Source organism: Styela clava, chromosome 6, assembly GCF_964204865.1.
Source record: "Styela clava chromosome 6, kaStyClav1.hap1.2, whole genome shotgun sequence".
NCBI lineage: Eukaryota > Metazoa > Chordata > Ascidiacea > Stolidobranchia > Styelidae > Styela > Styela clava.
Window position 1 is genome coordinate 19,951,899 of NC_135255.1, and position 19,791 is coordinate 19,971,689.

Here is a 19,791-nt window from a genome sequence, read left to right on the forward strand (position 1 = left end):
TTGGTTTGTTTTCGCTCGCTTGTGCAGGTGTGATTGTCTTATCATACAGCTGATCGCTTGTTCGGCACATGCCGCTTGTACAGTGTGTGATTGGTTGGTTGTCGCTCGCTTGTGCTGGTCTGATCCCACGTGATCGCTTGTACAGTCTGTGATTGGTTGTCACACACACATCGCTTGCGTGTTTGCATGATTAAATAGTCTTGTCATCGTTCAGTCCAGTTTTAAATTTGAATTTTGTTTCTTTTACATAACAGCAACAGTGTCGATTTACGGCCAGTTGTTTCGTGGTGAAAACGTTATTATTTGGTGCGCTATCGCCCGTAGAGGCAATTAACGGCGCGCGACTTTTAATAATTTTTCGATATGTTATCCGTTAAGGGGCGGTCATAAGGACTCTTATCGAAATTTACCCGCGTTGTGGACGATCAAAGGAAATTGTTTTATGCTGACTCAGGGACTCTCTTAAACTCCCGACAACAATCCCTTCCATTAATACTAATCACGACGCATGAAAAGCAATATAGACTTTATTAACGTGAATTTACAAGTAAGTGTTACGCATAAGAATATACGGCCGTCGCTAACAAACAGAAATGATAAACTTGAGAAATATTTGTGTTAGAGCAATTTTGTTTTCTTTCTACGCCTTCATAAGGCGTCCGGCGAGTTAAGATTCGTAGCGATTCATAAGAATGTGTTAATACAGCGTTATTTCTCTCCTTGAAACGGACAAGGAACGAAATTAATCGCCATTGTGGCGATCAAAGTAAATTGTTTTATGCGGATTCAGGAACTCTATTTTAAACTCCTGACACAATCACGACGCACTGAAAAGCAATATAGACTTTATTTAACATAAATTAGGGGTAATAATCCACCTACGGCCCTCGCTAACATGCAGAAATGAAATGTTTGCGTTACAGTAATTTTGTTTTCTTTCTACGTTTTTCTTGAGGTGTCCGGCGTGTCACGATTCGTAGGACCGGCTTATGTGCGATTTTTTATAAAATCGCCGTTTTTAGGGAGTCGGCCTATTTGCGATATAGGCGTAAATTCGAGTAAATACGGTAAATCAAATAATGTTATTATATGCATTATAGGGCATCGTGGAAACCAAATTTCAAGGCACAGAGCTATCTACATAAGTGTAGATGAAATACTGGGTAGCCCTACAGATTAAAACTTTTAGAGATAGAATTATGGCAAAAAACATATTCTGTTAAATTTTGATTTTGTCATATACTAATTACAAAATTCTGATTTGCACTGCAGTCTATCACTGCTCTAGTGAGGGTCCATTTTCTTGACTTTATTGGATCAATGGTGTCTTGGTCTTTTTATGCCTTCAATGTTGGACTCCACGGGTTTAGCCATGGCACCATGAGTTGATGATTTCACCAGGTAAAAATCCTTGGTTAGACTAGACTCGTAGATGCTCATTGACTTGCAGTCATTCATGTTTATTCCGCCTCTTTTATTCATCATTTCACGATTAACTTTTGTAAGCATATCTGTGACATGCTTTTGTTGGTAGCATTCCCTAAAAACATTAGAAATGGACTGAATGAACCAAGATCCACTTTCATTTCTATATGCCTTATGTTTTTCATGCGCTGGATAAGCAGTGACGACATCACTTTTTTTGGGCATCAGTGTATCCATTATATCAAAAATCGGCTAGATCACCTTGCCTGTACACACCTGTATCTATTTCGTCTCCTCTGCAGTATTGAAGAATGAAAAGCTTAGGGATATCTTGTAGGTTTTTAGCAGCAGTATTGTCAAAAAATGATTGTATTTCATTTGCTTGGATAGCTGCCCCATCGTTTCCCAACAGAACTTCTTTATATTTCTCAGATGCTTTATCTGGCTCTTTCTTTCCAGTCAATTGAACCGTACCTCCATGCGTGCTTATCACCACCACCACATAATCGTACCCTTGTGATCTACCAAGCTTCCTGAGCAGATCTCTCATATCAGCAGCACTTTTGTCTCGATGAGATCTTCCTTCTAGCAGTGTGCATCCTATGGTATCTCTCCACAGTTCCGCCATAAGTTCCGCATCTTTATGACAAGCGGGTGTTCTATGATGTTGTTCATCAAATGAAGTAAACGAATTGCTTATGATCAGAACGAGACCTTTTTTTGTTGTGACTTTATATCTCTCAAAGTCCAGGCATCTTTGGTACCCACGGGCTTGCAAGTTGTCAAGATCAGCAGCTGATTGCACTACTCGGATTTGTTCATTCCTTGTTTGATTCATCTCTTCTTGCTCACCACAAAAATATTCATGCTTCAAGGTAATCAATTGTTGCATGAGGTTTCTCAAATTCTCATTTTGATCCTGCCAAGCAATAACTGACTGGAACTTACGTTCTTGGAAATCTTCCCTCCATCTATTTTCAAGCTCTGCTATCTTATGCTCATCCAGGTCAAGTTTTGATCGGGTGAATTCTCTCCATTGTCCTTCGCTAAATCTGTCAGTTACTCTATAGATGTCTCCTCTTTCCATCATATCTTTAGTTAAATACTACAGATGTTAATTCACTAAGTACTGCAAGTATGTTGTGTATCTATTAACCCTTTCCATGCGATTTTTATTTTTTATTAAATAATTGTATTTGCTACGCCGATTTTATGCATTTGTACCCCCACAACTAATCGATCGACTAACGAAAAACTAATGATCCTCTGCTGCCCACTGACGACTCGTTGGAAAGCTTATTCAAAGAGCTTGCAATTGGCGATTAAAAAAAAAATTTTTTTTCAAAAGTGGTGGTCTGAGTCACAAACCGGATAGAAAAAAGGCATTTTTTTTTCTTGGGAGTTGAAACTTCAAACCGTGATAAAAAATAGAAATATTCGCTAAATCCTTTACTGTTACCGCTTCGTGGTTGGCAAACAATAGCATAATATTGCTGTAGCAATTTCGTGATCCAACTCAAAATACTTTGGTAGATGGAAGGGATAATATGTCTTCTATTACCACCCAAAAAACACAAAATTTGCATAAATTTCAAAAACACTCCCTCGTTTCGCCACAAATAAAATTCTCCTCGTAAACGAAAGCGAGATTTACCGTCGCTTATGTTAATCTCGAAGAAGACTTCTTATCAATAAACTAAAACTCGGAAAAACTAGACCAACAGCTTGCGACCGATTGCTAAATAAAACAGTGGAGTACATCAACGTACCCGCCGCAATCTAGCGACTTTTGTCGTGGGTACGTATACGTGCCCACCGCACGGAAAGGGTTAATAATTTATTAATTTTACATTTATTTGTGTCTGCTTCATAATTTATTTTAGAACAAAGCGTAAACAAATCTTATCACATATTTTAATAAATTCAATATTAGGTGATAATATTCAATATTAGCACAGCAATGATTGGTGTCTGATTTAAAACGCCACAGCAATCATCGCTTGACTGCAGCTGTATAAACAAATAGATACATTGAGTTGCATTTCCTGGTTATCACAAATGGTTTTACTGCGGTCTGTGGCATATCAAATAACTTGACTTACGTACTAAAGATATACAGAGCAGACGTGCCTAGCTTCAAATAACTTCAATTAAGGGTAAAATCTGTTTATAGAAATTCAATCCCCATGACTAACCGTCATGAAAAACCCCTGTTCATCGCCTTTTTTCTTTATTGTTTTCTTTTTTGTCACAAACAACATGCACTTCCTCTTTTACCCCTCTTAAAGCAATGATTTTACTCGTCATATTGTTAAAAAATATGGGTACTTGAACAGACACGTTAAGGTTAGCATGACTTTAAATTAGTTTTTTTCATTTGCATACCAGAAATTAAGAAATCTATATAATCTGATCTTGGGCATTATTTTAGACTTAGGGTCAGAGTGTCCAATTGAGAGGGGAAATTTTTTTGGAGAGAAATCATATTGTTTTTGGATAGGTAATTCCTTTTTGTTTTTGCTGTAGCCTAGTAGTGATAATATTCTTCAATTATTTGGTATTTATCGTAACAAGTATTTATGCATATAATATAAACTAATAAAACTGTACAAACACGATAGTCCGAAGTACCTGGAAGTACGTGTATTCACTGTATTATTAACAATAATACTACCTAATACCTTTTTTAGTATTATTGTAATACAAATTAATGCACTTATTACAAATTGTTCAATCTATCCAAACGTGAGAGCGCGAGTAATGTGTGTTTGCCGTGGCATTACCAATATTCCTGACTTTTTAGTTTTATTGTAATACATATTTATTTACACAGCATGAACTATTCAAACTGTACATATCGTTACATTAAACAACAAACAGATTCTAATGCACAATGTGGGTGAATGAAGAGTTTTGAAATGGACAAAAGGAGGAATATACCGAGAAAGGTTGGTAACCATTGAATTACACCAGTAGTATTCAGCCGGAGTTTGGAAATACAGTCCAGGGATTCTGCAAGTTTACATTCAAATCCAAAAGCCCATGATATATGTATATTTAAATATATTCTTTGCCCTCACGATTCTATACTCACTTTAATTTATTTTGATTTTATCAACTATTTATTGTTTATTATGCTGATTTTGGAGTCTTAACATAAATAAACTTATTTTTATTCAAATACCTATTATGTTAGCCTTTATTATTGAACTTGCTACTTTTTGAAGATCATTTTGTTAAGCCAGTTTCATGCTTGGTTTTACAATTTTACTTACAGCATTGCGTTTATTAGACATGAATTTCTTGAGCCTCTCGAATGTTTCATTGAGTTTCCGCACCACTAAAAAGATTGAAAATCCAGAAACCTAGACTTTATTTTATTTATTCAACTGAGGTTGCTTAGTCATTTCAGCTTTAACAATATCTGGATTAATACCAATCAAAAGTATGTGGTGTTTCGACTTCTTTAATTCGAACAAGGCTCTCTGGCCACTTGGGAACAGCCTTAGAAATGGATCGTTTTGGTAAATTGTTGTAGTTTTTGCTGTAAGAAACTTTTTCTGCAATTGATCTATTGCAAATTTCAGTGCTTACTAGAACAGTAGCCGGCAAAGTGAGGCCCAAATAGTAAAATGAAAAAGGCTTCAGGTCCCAACATTTTCTTTGGAAACTTCAAATTTAACACGGTAATACACGTAATTTTTGTGTATCACTGCCATAATTGAAATTTATTAGAGATCAACTAGGAAATGCTCAGAAGCCCTGGATTGGGCCGTGGCCCACAGTTTTTCGACTACTATGCTAGAAGAATAATACTTTTATTTCATACGAATCCCTAAGTCTGATGGTGCCTGATATTTCACCCAAAATTTGCTGTTTTTTTCAATTCATAGAAATGTTTATTATGTCCTTAAGGAACACTTTCATGTGACCTTTGACCGTGTCTATATATTTGATTTTAATTCTGACCTAGACTCTGACAAGCAGTAACTTATGAGTAAGATGTTTGGAAGGGACAGAATCTTTCCAGTTTGGCTTATGACACTAGTGGGAATAGGAACTATAGATTTGCGTTATGTTCCATTAAAAGTTAAAGATCTCAACTTAGAATTCCATATTCACCACTAGAGATTACAAGACGAATCGAATATTCAAATATAGTAAATTTTTCAATTTAGGAGTAGTTTATAACTTTTTTATTTTAAAATTAGAGATTTTGAGCTGTCAGACAGATAGATCATAACGTACAGTATCTCTTGTTGTAACAAACAAATAACCAATAACCTTTACGTTCGAGTCGTTTTGATTGTGATTAACATGAAGATATAATGGACAAAATTTTTCGCATGAACTTGCCGCCAAGTTAGAATGTATTCAAATTTCATATTCTGAAATATTTTCTCAGAATGTATTTAGAACAGTAAAATATTAGGTTTCGGCCAGCCCTGCGCACCCCCTCATGCTGTTCAAAATAAAATAGGTAAGCAATGCCAATCGAAAAGAGATAGAAAAGTCGGCTTTTGTGTAGTATGTGTTCCAGTGTTCGCCATCTTGGTTCGCATACTACAAAAGTACCGAAAAATTCAAATTAATATGAACCCCCTGTACATCAGTGACAGCTTGCATAAAGCCTTGTTCAGAGTGGAGACATGTCAAGCATTTATACAAAACTTATCCTGGGTGAGTTGTTGGGCACAGGTATTGGATTTGTATCTAACATTGCGACTTTGCGTACCATTGTACTAATTGGTAACTGGACAAGAGGCTGTGAGTTGTCATTAATTAAGCCATCTTATCAGCTTCCCCCCGGGTTTATAATATCTACTAATGAAAGAGCCCTACATTTGATAATGATCCAAAGTCCACACAGGGCTTATCACGGTCGTGCAAGATGATTTATGGTTATGTACACAGAGCAACGTGCCCACTATCTGGAACTGTGTACATTAGGATAATTAGTTCAATGAATAAACAAAGAAATACTGAGAACATCGAAACTCGAAGCGAAACTCATTACGATATAGAGCAAATATTTTCAACTTATATGTTACTTTATTTATCATACATTGGCTTTGTAATTCAACTAATACATCAGGAGATGTATAGAGGCAAAGTATAGCTATTGTTTCATGTGCCCTGTGTCACGAGGACAAGGATGCTTAAATAATATAAAGTTGAAGAAATTGAGTATTCTAATGCATTTTAAATGATATTTTCTGAAATGGGATGTCGAATTTATTTTAAATTTGTTAATGTCAGGAGAGAAGTTGGTGTATATTCAATTCAAGTTGAAATAAGAAATGCAGGAAGGTTTTGATTTTAGATAAAAAATTGTTTGGCTGGTTCTTTTCTATTTTAAATTTTTAGAAATTAATGAAGGGATTTGTTTATTCTTTTCTCGCAGGTTGACATTATAAAGTTAATCAGTTTAGGCAGGCAGGAGATAGATTGAACTAATTGTGTTTCTGAAATTATGTGTCTTTAAGATCCATGCAGTAAAATACTTATTATAAAACAAAATGTCAATAAGCTTGAACAATGAAGATGCAAAGTTTATCCACAAAGCAACAAAAGTATTCCATGAGTCACAATGGGAAGAATTTTCTATTCTGAAACTAGGTTTTGACTACGATGAAATTAAAAAACTACAAGCTGAGCATAAAGATAAATCTAAAAAGCTCAAGTATGAAACAGTTAATGTGTGGTTGAGCAAAGAAAACGAAGAAAATCTGGAGAAACTGACCGCCCTTAAGCTTGAATACTTTTTCAGCAAATCTGAAACAATTTTTTCAAAATCAGTAGAGGCACAACAGGATCTTGATGGGGGAAAAAGTAATGATGAGCTCAGGTATCCATCAAAAAACGGAAAAGGTATCGCACTTATCATAGGCAATTCTTTCGTTGACACTGAAGGCCATAGTTCCAGAAAACCTGGATGTGACAGAGATTTGGAAAAAATGAAAGAACTGTGGAGTGAAACCTTGAGATGTGAACTTGTGGATGACAAAGTTCATTCTGATAAAACGGCTGACGAAATGAGAGAATTACTGGAAAAAGTGGCGAAAAAAGAAAATATCGATTATGCTGTTGTGGTTATAAGTACGCACGGAGGATTTGTGGAAGCAGAGGAAATTATTGATCAAAAAACAGAAATTAAGACTGGTGAAAATCAAGAAACAAAGCTGATAAAATATGAAGAAATACTATATGGAAATGACGGAAGTAAATTACAAACAAGTGAATTTCAAAAAATCTTATGCAATAAAGAAGCTCAGCCTTTGAGAGATATACCAAAATTGCTAATTCTCCAATACTGCAGGGGAGAAAAGATTGATGAAGGGGTTTCCAAAGATACTACTGATGCAGGTGTATTTTCAGAAAACCAGAAAACTGAGTTATTTACCTACTCTTATCCTGTGGATGCTCTTATGCCTGAGATGAGTGATATCATTACTGTATATGCAACTCATCAAGAGTTCATGGCTCTGAGGAATAAGAAAGATGGTTCCTGGATGATCGGGTTTATTTATGATGTGTTCAGAATATACTACAAGACCAAGCATGTTACTGATATGCTTACAATTGTGAATAACCAGATGAAAAACAGGAGTGGCAAAGTAGAAGGAGAGGATTGCAAGGCAATGAGCATCTATGAGTCCAGTCTCACCAAAGATTTCTATTTGGTTTAATAAACAAACCAGCTTTGAAAAAAATGTAAGAAAAACGTAGAGCTGCATAATAATTAAGACTTGATTTATCCTTGTAAATATTACATTATTCGTGGCTACCTAAGACTCAATACTTTGTGACCTCGTCGTACTGACAGAAATTATCAGTGGAGACTTTAAAACAGTGGGTCTCAAACTCTCATAATCCGTGCCTCCCTCACAAAGATTCTCAACATTGCATGCCTCCTTTCTATGATCTGTAGCTGCCTTCTGAGACTCAATTAATGTAGTCATGGTTAATAGTACCTAGTAAGGGGCTCCCGAAGTATGCGAACCAAGATGGCGGACATCGGAATGTAATATGTGTACTAGGTTAGGGTTAGGCCATAATTTTAGGTATAAATACTACGGGAGGCTCTTGGCTAGTCTTCGAACTGATAATAGGACTAAAATAAGGAAAATTGGAATAAAATTATCGCCTAACCCTAACCTGTTACCCATGTTACGTTCCGATGTCTGCCATCTTGGTTCGCATACTTCGAGAGCACCCCTAGTAAAGACTGTTGACCCTAAGTATCTTTCTGTTGCCTTCTAGAGGGCCCGAGGTCCCATCTTGATGATCTAAGTGTTCCCATTGTTGCTGTTATGAGCGTTCCCATTGTTTTTTTTCTTCATGGTCATGGGGTTGTCAAAAATTACCACCCGACTTCAAATTCCACAATATTTAAAAACACTTTCCAGATTGAGGTACATTTTTATCCGACCCTCGTATTTAAGAACATCATATTTCAATCAAAAATTTTTTTTGTCATGAAAGTTTTAATTTATTGTCTGTTTAGTACACTAAGTAAACCTAATACCATATTTTATGGACCATAGGGGCACAGTCTGAATCTATTTTTTTTTAAATTGACCATGTGCCTTATAAGCCGCAACCTCAACCTGAGGCCTGCGAGCCGAATGCAGCCCACAAGGAAAAATTGTGCGGCCCGCGGAGAAGTGCCAATTTTTTTTAATGATTATTTGTAAATTCATTTTGAATTAATGTAGTGACCAATGATACCTAATGTATGGATCAGGAGGTGATTTATGCTTTATTCTCTACACTCGACAAAGCAGGTGCCGTCAACCTTGGCACTCATTGTATGGATTGGATAATGCTTTATTGTCTACGCGCAAAACAAGTACCATACCCTTATGTATGAATTAAAACCCAATCTGAGAAATTTATTGACGGTGCGCCTTATGGATCGTAAAATACGGTAGTTTCCACCAGGAATTATTCCTTAGATCAGTGTTGAGCAAATTACGACCTGCGAAATGGCTTCATACCGCTGAAATGTTTCATCCCGCCCACTTGTGCCTGCTGAAATTTTGATTATAGCTTTTATGGATGTACAATTCTCATGTAACAAATGAATATTGGATTACAATAGTGAAACGGCAGGCAAATTTTATCGACTCTAGTCATTTGTAAATAAACTGTTTTTCATAGTGAAGTTTATTTTTCCATCCCATAGATACGAAAAAAAGAAATAAATTAAACACACCTTTTTACTGGGGAAGGGAAGTTGCAGGGAACCAAGTTTCGATATCAATATTTCAATTTCATATTGAGTTTTGAACCTCCGGCCCAGTAACAAAGTCTATTATCTATAAGTGGCTCACTTAAGAAAGTAATTGCCTTGCCTTAGATTAACCACTATTAGATTTCAAAAATTGTGACTATGACTTAAAAAGGTTTAAGTATATGACACTGACTCTGCGCCCTTTTTTGATATGTTTCATCAGCATCTTATCTAATCAGATAATGCAATCTATATGAATCAAACTATTTGAGAAGCTTTTAATAATAATAATAAGTGAAAATGCAAATACTTTGTTGTTCTTGTTTTATACTAGCAGTTTTATTTGGGTTTCCTAGAAAGTGTTTTAGGAGTCTGTAGGGAAACTAGAAGTTATATAAAGTCAAGTAATCATTTTCGTGTTTCGTCACATACATTCTGATTTGAGTCTATATCGCTATACACACAAACGAGTAATTGGCACTTTATCAACTGTCCTTATAACGTTTAGCATACAGCTTGATAAAAACACTAATGTTTCTTAGTGCAGTCGACTATTTAGTCTTGCATATTTCATAGTACTCCTGTAATACGTGCACCAGGTTAGGGTTAGGCCATAATTTTATTCTGATTTTCCTTATTTTAGTTCTATTACGAGTTTGGGGACTGTCTGTGTTAGCCATGTGAATATACACCCTTCCCATAGGTTTCCGTCCCTTTACACAGCTTTATGTAAAATGGGCGATTAAATTTATGAGTGATGATTAAAGGGATGAGGAAATTATCGTTTTGTGAACCTACTTCGAATCCTACGAGTGCTAGTGAAGTGTTCAAAATGGGAAACAAATATTTTAAAAGCAAGAAAACATAAGGATCGATTTGTACATATGGGGTTACATATATAGGCCTATAGAGGGGCTGCAGAGCAGTTGGAGGGTTGCTGCCATGCCAGGCGCACAATTGATTTTTCTTTCCCCTTTTCCTAGGCACCGTGTCAGGCGTAAAACTGATTTTACTTCTCCCTTGACTAGAAAACTCCCCGTTTCTTCCTAGTTTCATTGCTTGCTAAGGTTATTTCACAGAATGTTTCCCCTAAAAAAGCTTGAGAAGCTTGATCTAATAGAAATAAGCAATAAACCAAGTTGAGATATTTTTAACTTTATTTTTTTATAAGAAAAATTTGCCTAAAGCAAAGTCACACAAAGAAATAAAAGAGATCGATCTGTAACTGGCGGCCAATTAATCATTCAGATGGCCTCTTTCAGGCAACAGTTTAAAGGGTCCCAATTGAATGATGGTCATGGCTGTGTTCTCATATTCCAAATATAGCTTGCATGACTATTAGGGCTGTCCAAGCGAATACCGTAAACTTGAAAGAACTTCACACGAATGTATAATAACAATATTGCAAAGTAAATATTCTTCAATCGCTTAATGAATTTGTAAAAAACTGTTGCAGTACAGTTTCTCTTAGTTAAATTTGGATAATATGTAATTATTGCCAGCGAGAAGAGCCGAAATATTTATATTGAAAATAATCCCATTTAGCGTATAAAAAGGCCCAATAAAAAGTATGTTTTTGCATTAATTTGTGACTTGACTGGTCATCAAAACCGTGGTGAGGAGTTTGTAACCGGCTTGTCAGTGGTTCACTACACTATGCAATTGGCCTATTTTGCTATGTATTGAATCTTGTGAGCATACTGATATATAGGTATGGAACTTCGAACTGCTATATCTTTTTGCTTATTACTCACCCATAAAAGTGGGTACTGCCTAAGTATGTGAACCAAGATGGCGGACACCGGAACGTAGTTTGTGTACCAGGTTAGGGTTAGACCCTAATTTTATTCCAATTTTCCTTATTTTGGTTATATTACGAGTTCAGGGACTAGCCAAGTGACTACCGTAGTATTTGTACCTGAAATTATGGCCTAACCCTAACCTGGTACACATACTACGTAATTTTGCCCAACTAGACTGACGGGCCATGTGAGTGTGACGTAAAAATTTACATTTTATGAACAATATTTACAGTGTTACAAAAATAAAAAGGGAAAAACAATAAGCCTTGTTCTAAAACTAAATTTGTTCGCAATTTTAATAAATGCCTTCTGCTTTTTTAGCTAAAACATCAAAATTTGGTTTCAGTTTGGTTGTAGATTCTATTTACAAAAGTGTTGGTATGACAACTTATAACCTCTCTTTCCTCCATATTGGTACACACACTTCTGGAGCTTCCGAAAACCTATGGGCAGGGGTATATTACCTTGGCTAACACGGACAGTCCCCGAACTCGTAATGGAACTAAAATAAGGAAAATCAGAATAAAATTATGGCCTAACCCTAACACATACTACGGAGTACCCAAACAGCACTTCTGCTTTTGTAAGCTTTATTTGTTTATAATTTGTGCATTAATATGAATTTAACAATAATGAAGAATTGAATTATATTAGTAATACTCCAGCAAATACAAAGCAAAATTTATCCCCCAAAACCACAATATTCCTACCTTGGGTGACCAAAATCATTTTTTATGAGATATTTCCTAAAAGTTTTTTAATGGATAAGAAGGCCTAAAGTCTACCTTTGACTTGACTATATAAGGATAGGATTTGCATAGTTATCTGATTGTTTCAAACATGCTAATGGAAAAAGGCTGTCATTATGCGCCAAAGATCATAGTGGGTTTAACCATTTAATTTGCCGTTATGGGCATGAGAGCATACTCAAATATTTTTATCTTGGTGTGCTGTTTTTTATTTGAGCATATCCTTATAATACTGACATGGGCAAACGGACTGGATATTGCCTGTTGGGTAATTCAATTTGACCTGCCTGATGCTGCCACAACCGAACTGAAACCAAATTTTGATGTTTTATCTAAAAAATACTCGAGAAATTTGTTGAAATTGCGATTAAATTTAGTTTTGGCACGAGGCTTATTGTTTTCCACTTTTGCTTTTATAACACTGTAAATAATGTTACTAAAATGTAACTGTTACGACACACGTACATGGCCCGCCAGTCTAGATGGGCAAAATTTTTGGCCTCTGGACCAAAAACAAATATGTCATGGGCCACTTTTTGAAATATATATTGATGACACGGGCCACAAACCAAAAATCTGGTACAAATTTGCTGCACAAAAAATAACAAAAGAATTCTGAATGTATTTATTGAAATTACACTTGAATCTTACACCAAACGAGATATGAAACATATTCATTTGATTGTGCTGGATATTTGGCAACATTTAGTTGTGGTAAGAAACTCAATGCTAGGTTTGCTAGACTTAAGACAGCATGCAAAAATGCTGCAGCGTGCTGGAGTTCCCTGCTTCAGTCATACAAAACAAACACCACGTGCCCCATCACTAATTAATTAATACCTCGCTAATTATACGACATAATTCATCCAAAATCAATAGGCTTCTGGGCCGAGATATGATGAATGCACATGCGAAATTTGGAGCATATTCCACCTCGATTTTGTGAGACATCATGTGTGTCTAACAGACGGACAGAAAAAGACCTATCAACATACTTACCGATCGAGATCGATAAATAATTATATTTGCTTTCCACAGCAATCCAGAAGGCTTCAACATAGCAGTAAAAGATTTTGGGCCGAGCTGGAGGGATGGGGGAGCTTTTAATAAGATGATTTACACAATTCAGCCTGTTGGTTGACACACAAACACAGAGAATTTAGAACATGCGTTCCAGGTCACTGAAAAACTTCTTGGGATTTCGAGGTTACTGGAGCCCAAAGGTATGATATTTCGTTTATAAGTTTTCTTTTGTGCGTTCACTGAAAACAGTGTTCCTCAAACTTTTTTGCCATGGAACACATATGCTTTTTATCTCGCCTCATGAAACGCCGAGAAATTAGAAGGTAAAATTAATGGGTGATTTCCAAAAAATTTAGCCTAGGGTAAAATTGAAAATTTCGCTGTAAACTGGACAATTGAATAATTTGGCATACTGGAAAACTTAACTTTTTCAATTTCTTTGTTCATTCTGCTATAAAGTTGAGCTTTTACTTGCAAAAAGCTATGAAATGGAAAACAAACACATTTAAGTATCGTTGCTCTCTCTTAAACAAACAAACTTTATCAGAAACCAAACATTATTAAATTTCAAGCCAACTGAAATTGGTCTAATGTGAGGAGACATTGCCCAATAGCAAATAGTTATTAAATAGGAATTCCATCGGGGCACATACCTCCCTGAGATTGCCTTTTAATACCCAGCTTGTATATTTCTGCTGAAAAAGCATTGGAATGGAACAAAGTAGTATTCTACCTGCATAGCTAGATTATATATTCATTCGCCAGCATGTCTGGCACTGCAGTCAGAAATTTTCAGACGGCTGGTAGTAGGGACGTGTAGCTGATTTTATGTAAAAAGTATGTTTAAAGTATGATGAAAAGCGAAATGACAGTATGTACACGGGGGTTATTGCGTAAATACAATATTAATAAATTATAATTCAAAAAAAAATTTAACTTCCATGTGCATTATTATAAACCGGTAATAAAAGGGTTAAATCAAGCTTGGATGACTTGGGACTCACAATGTAACAGATATATTTCACGAATCTTAGTGGAATGATTATTGGCGGTTCAGAAGTATGTGCGCAGATATGGCCGACACCAGAAAGTAGTATGTGTACCTGGTTAGGATTAGGCCATAATTTTATTCTAATTCCAATTTCTTAGTTTAGTTCTTTTACAGGTTCGGGAACTATTCAAATGACTCCCGTAGTATTTTTACCTGAAATTATGGTCTAACCCAGTGGTTTTTTAAACGTTGGTCTCATAGCGTCATTACTCAGATTGTTTAGGCATAAAACGCTTCGGAGTACAACTTGGCCATTCACTGTCGTATGTAATAAGCCATAGTAGTTGGTCATCATACATTCTTTTGTTTCCGCTCAGTTTGCAATACTTGGTAAAGTCAAACTAATTATTAAGTAAAACTAAACAAACAATAAACCTATGCTTTAATGTATTTTCTGCTTAAACATTTACATAAGACACATAAAATTTCAATCAATTGTTGTCGCTAAGGCATTTGCGATTGCATTTTGTTTAAATCTCCGTTGTTTATGTCAGCGTAGCGTGTTATTTAAGCCCTAAAAATCCTGATTCCGGTGTTTATTCTTCCTAATTCCGAAATTTCCCTCGACATATTCTTGTGCCGCGAAGACGATTATAATTACTTTTTTTGTTTTCGAATGGAACCATGACACCTCTGAAAAAAACCAGTTAATTTTCTTTATAATCATCTGCTACGAGATGGTAAAGATAGAATATAGAAGTGAATTCGTAACTAAAAATTTCTTTATTGTAAAAGTGTCATTATAAAATACTAAAAATAAAACGGAAAACGCCATGAGTTTTGTTTTGGGGTGGACCGCGACAGATTAAAAACACTTTCTCAGACATTGAAAATTTCATAAATTCCAGTAGTGTTCTAAAACTACAGACTTGATATAAATTTCACGCCGTGGGATTGCAGACTTAGGAATATCTGTAACGGGGATATCTTGAAATTTATGCACTGGCGGCATTGTGATAGAGCGGAGTAAGAGTTGCAAGGACAGCTCATATTGGTGAAATTGGCAAGAATACAAATAAAAACAAATTGTAATCGACATTTTTACGGTTGTGGATTACCGTGTTATTTTGGAGTACTGGTGCTTTTATTTTATCGACGCAATCGCAGATTTAATTTATCACAATTAAATGAATAAAGCAACCATTTTAAATAGGTATATCGATCATGGATTGAATATTTTATTCAACAAAAAAACATTACATATCCGTTGAAAAAGTCAGCTCTTTCAACGACTGGCGTAATCTGAAGGACTGACTCAGAAGCCGTACCGCGGGGATTTCGTTTCGATATTTTTCATCTACCAATATACTTTACATGTATTTTAATTGTACTAAATTAAATATACTTTCTGGGATATTATACCAGATCTTTCTAATGACGACAACGAATTCGCATTCGTGCAATATTTATAAAACCTAAATATAATCGGGCAGTTGATCACACTTTATTATGTTTGCAGATTGGCGAGGTATTTTAGATAGGTATGGAGTTTATTTTGTCGTGAGTCGCCGCAACCGCGAGTTACCTTGAACACAAATGAATTAAAATAGAGAGACATTTTGAAATATTGTAGTCAGAAAAATTTCTTATAACACAAAAAAGCCGGTATTTTTAACGAACGCGGAGACCGTTTCAGTAGCCGTTACATGTAAATTTCCGATTCCATCTTGTGCCCTCATGTCCCCCCCCCCCTTTGAGCATCTCGCGCCCTCAGTTTAAGAACCACTGGTCTAGCCCTAACCTGGTATACTTCTGGAGCACCAGATTTTTTTGGAAAATGGCTAGGTTTGAAGAAGGAAAAATTTGAAGAACTATAAACTGAGCATGAAGGCAAATTTAGAAACTTAGAAAATATGGCTCCGACTTCACAGCCTCGTTTATATCACAATCTAACAACTTTATTTGAGAATTAAAAACTTGGAAATTCATTCCAAAATTTGATCAGTTCAGGCAGGCAGGAGATAGATTGAACTAATTGTGTTTCTGAAATTATGTGCCTTCCAGATCTATGCAGTAAAATACAAAATGTCAATGACCTTGAAAAATACAGATGCAAAGTTTATCTACGATGCAGTTGATGTATTTCATAAGTCCCAATGGAAAGAATTTTCTAGATTGAAACTAGGTTTGAACGACAGAGAAATCAAAAAACTACAAGCTGATCATGAAGGGGATTCTAAAGAGCTCAAGTATGGAACAGTTAAATATTGGATAAGCACAACTGGAGAAAATCTGGACAAATTGACCGCTCTAAAACAGGAATATTTTTTCAGCAAATCAGAAACGATTTTGTCAAAACTGGTAGAGGCACAAGATGATCTTGATGGCGGAAAGAGACGAGATGAGTTCAGGTATCCATTAAAAAACGGGAAAGGTATTGCACTCATTATAAGCAATTCTTTTGCTGGCACTGAATATCCCAGAGAACCTGGATGTAGTAGAGATTTGGAAAACATGGAAGAATTGTGGCGCGAAACCTTGGGTTGTGAACTCGTGGACAGGGAAGCTCATCGCGATAAAACGGCTGATGAAATGAGAAAATTGTTGGGAAAAGTCGCGAAAGCAAAAAAATTCGATTATGCCGTTGTCATTATAAGTACGCATGGAGGATACGTCCCAATGGAAGAACAGAGAAATGATAAAAATCAAGAAACAAAGCTAATAAAATATGAAGAAATCCTATATGGAGAAGACTTGGGCAAATTAAGAGCTAATGAACTTCAAAAAATCTTGGGCAATAAAGAAGCTCAACACTTGAGAGATATACCGAAATTGCTAATTCTCCAATACTGCAGGGGAGAAAAGATTGTGAAAGGAGATAAAGTTAGTACTGATGAAATTGGATTTTCAGATCACCAGAAAACTGAAGAGCTTTATCCTGTGGATCCTCTTATGCCCGAGATGAGTGATATCATTACTGTATATGCAACTCATCAAGACTTCGCGGCTCTGAGGAGTGAGAAAGGCTCCTGGATGATCAAGTATATTTACGATGTGTTCCGAAAGTACTACAAGACCAAGCATGTCACTGATATGCTTACGATCGTGAATAACCGGATGAAAAATAAGGAGGCAAAGCGCAAGGCAATGAGCATCTATGAGTCTAGTCTTACCAAAGATTTTTATTTGGTTCAATAAACAAACCAGCTTCAAAAAAATGTAAAAAAAAACGTATAGCTGCATAATAATTAAGACTTAATTTATCCTTGTAAATATTACATGATTCATGGCTTGCAAAAAATTGTCAATGGAGACTTTAGAACAGTGATTCTCCCACTTTCATAATCCATGCCTTCCTTCCAAAGATCCCCAACACTTGATGGCCCGTCACAAATTGTCGATGGATACTCTCACTCATTGGTTCTCAAACATTCATGACTCGTGGCTCCCTTCAAAAGATTCTCAACAATGCATGGCCTGCCCCATGCTGGATGAAATTGTCATTGGGAAATGGAAATCTAATTATTGGTTCTCAAACTTTCATAATTCGTAGCTCCATTCTGGAGACTTCCAACAATTCATGGCCCATCTCGTTATGGAAAAAATTGTCGATGGAGACTATCAGCCAGTGGTTCTCAAACATTCATGACTCGTGGCTCCTTCTAAGAGACTTGCAACACTGCATGGCCCTCCCTGTGTTGGAAGACTGTAATATTGGTACTTCAACTTTCAAAATCTGTGCCTCGCTCACAAACATTCTCAACATTGCATTCTTCCGCTCCCCCCAATTGATTGGAAGAAATTGACATTGGGAAATCTAATCATACTTTCATGATTTGAAGCTGCATTCTAAAGATCTCAACACTTCATATCCCTGTGCTGGAAAAATTGTCATGGGAAACTCTAACCATTGATTCTCCTACTTTCAAGATCCGTGCCTCCCTAATAAAGGCTTTCAACAATGCATGGCCCATTCTGTTCTAGAAAAAATTGTCTTTGAGAAATCTAACTATTGGTTCTCTTTATGATTCCTAATTTCATTTCAAATATTCTCATCACTTAATGGCTCCATCAGATATTGTCAGTGGAAACTATCACCCATTGGTTTCAAAACTTTCATGACTCGTGTGACCTTTCAAAGAGACTCTCAACAATGATGGCCCGTCCGATGCTGGAAGAAATTGTCATTGGAAAATCTAACACTCTTTCTTTAAAGATCCGTGCCTCCCTAACAAAAACTTTCAACAATGCATGGCCCGCTCAACACTGGAAGAAATTGTCAGTGGAAACTATCACCCATTGGTTCTCAAACTTTCATGACTCATGGCTCTCTTTAAGAAACTCTCAACATTGCATGGCCTGTGGAAAAATTGTCAAAGGAGACTCTAATCAGTAGTTCTTGAACCTCTAGGATCCATAGCTCCCTTCTGAGCCCCTCAACACAGCATGCCCCATGCTCTTCAATCAAAAGACCTAGTTTTTGCTTTTTACAGTTTTTACCAGTTTCATTTGTAAATTCATTTGTAAATTCATTTTGAATTAATGTAGTCATTGTGAATACCACCTAGTGCTGCATGTGGCGCACAAAGAATTTATGTGTGACCCTCTAAGGGGCCAGAGGTCCCATCTTGCTGTTCTAAGTGTTCCCATAGTTGATGTTCCAAGTGTTCCCATTGGCATTTTCTTCATGGTCATGGAAACGTCAAAAATTAACGCCCGACTTTAAATTCAACAATATTTAAAAACACTCTCCAGATTGGGGGAAATGTTTACCGACCCTCAACTTCAAGAAAATCATATTTTAATCAAAAATACTTTTGTTTATGGAAGTTTTTGATTTAGTGTCTTTTTAGATATCATATTTTATGGACCAAAGGGGCGCACTCTTAATCTATTTTTTTTTTTAAATGATAATCTTATCAGCCGGCAACCTCAACTATCGACCCACAAGGAAAAAATGTGCGGCCCGCGGAGGAGTGCCAATTTTTTTAGCAGTTATTCATAAATTCATTTTGAATCAATGTAGCGATCGAAAGATACCTATTGGAGGCTACTGCCTGTGGCCCCCAAAGAATCTATCCGTTGTCTCTTAGGGCGCCCAAGGTCCCAGCTTGCTGTTCTAAGCGTTCCCATTGGTGTTTTCATTCTGATCATAGAGTTCTCAAAAATTACCACCCGACTTTAAATTCCACAATATTTAAAAACACTCTCCAGATTGAGGGAAATTTTTACTGGACCCTCGAATCCAAGACCATTGTATTTCAATCAAAAATACTTTTATGATGGAAGCTTTGATTTATTGTCCTTTTAGAAATCATAGTTTGTGGACCATAAGGGCACAATATAAATCTATTCTTTTTTAAATTAATTATGTTTTTTATAAGCTGACAACCTTAACCTGAGGCCCGCGGGCCAAATGCGGCCCAAATAAAAAAATTGTGTGGCCCGCGGAGAGCTATTTTTTTTAACAATCTTTTTTAATTTTTTTTTGAATTAATGTAGTGATCAATGACACCTAGAAGGTTATTGCCTGTGGGCCCCAAAGAATCTATCTATTGCCCCCTA

General features: G+C 36.2%; 3 protein-coding genes across 3 annotated transcripts in view; all 3 read left to right on the plus strand.

The window, feature by feature from the left end:
• Positions 1-19,791, plus strand: part of LOC120328600 (uncharacterized) — a 95,698-nt gene that overhangs the window by 4,789 nt on the left and 71,118 nt on the right. The gene's annotated exons all lie outside the window — the stretch shown is intronic.
• On the plus strand, positions 6,469-9,934 carry LOC120331321 (caspase-14-like). Its single transcript, XM_039398394.2, has one exon. The coding sequence runs from the start codon at positions 6,945-6,947 to the stop codon at positions 8,112-8,114; it is 1,170 nt and encodes a 389-aa protein (XP_039254328.2). The 5' UTR covers positions 6,469-6,944; the 3' UTR covers positions 8,115-9,934.
• On the plus strand, positions 16,307-17,996 carry LOC144424600 (caspase-14-like). The gene has a single exon (XM_078114037.1). It carries the CDS (start codon positions 16,312-16,314, stop codon positions 17,422-17,424), a length of 1,113 nt encoding a protein of 370 aa, XP_077970163.1. The 5' UTR covers positions 16,307-16,311; the 3' UTR covers positions 17,425-17,996.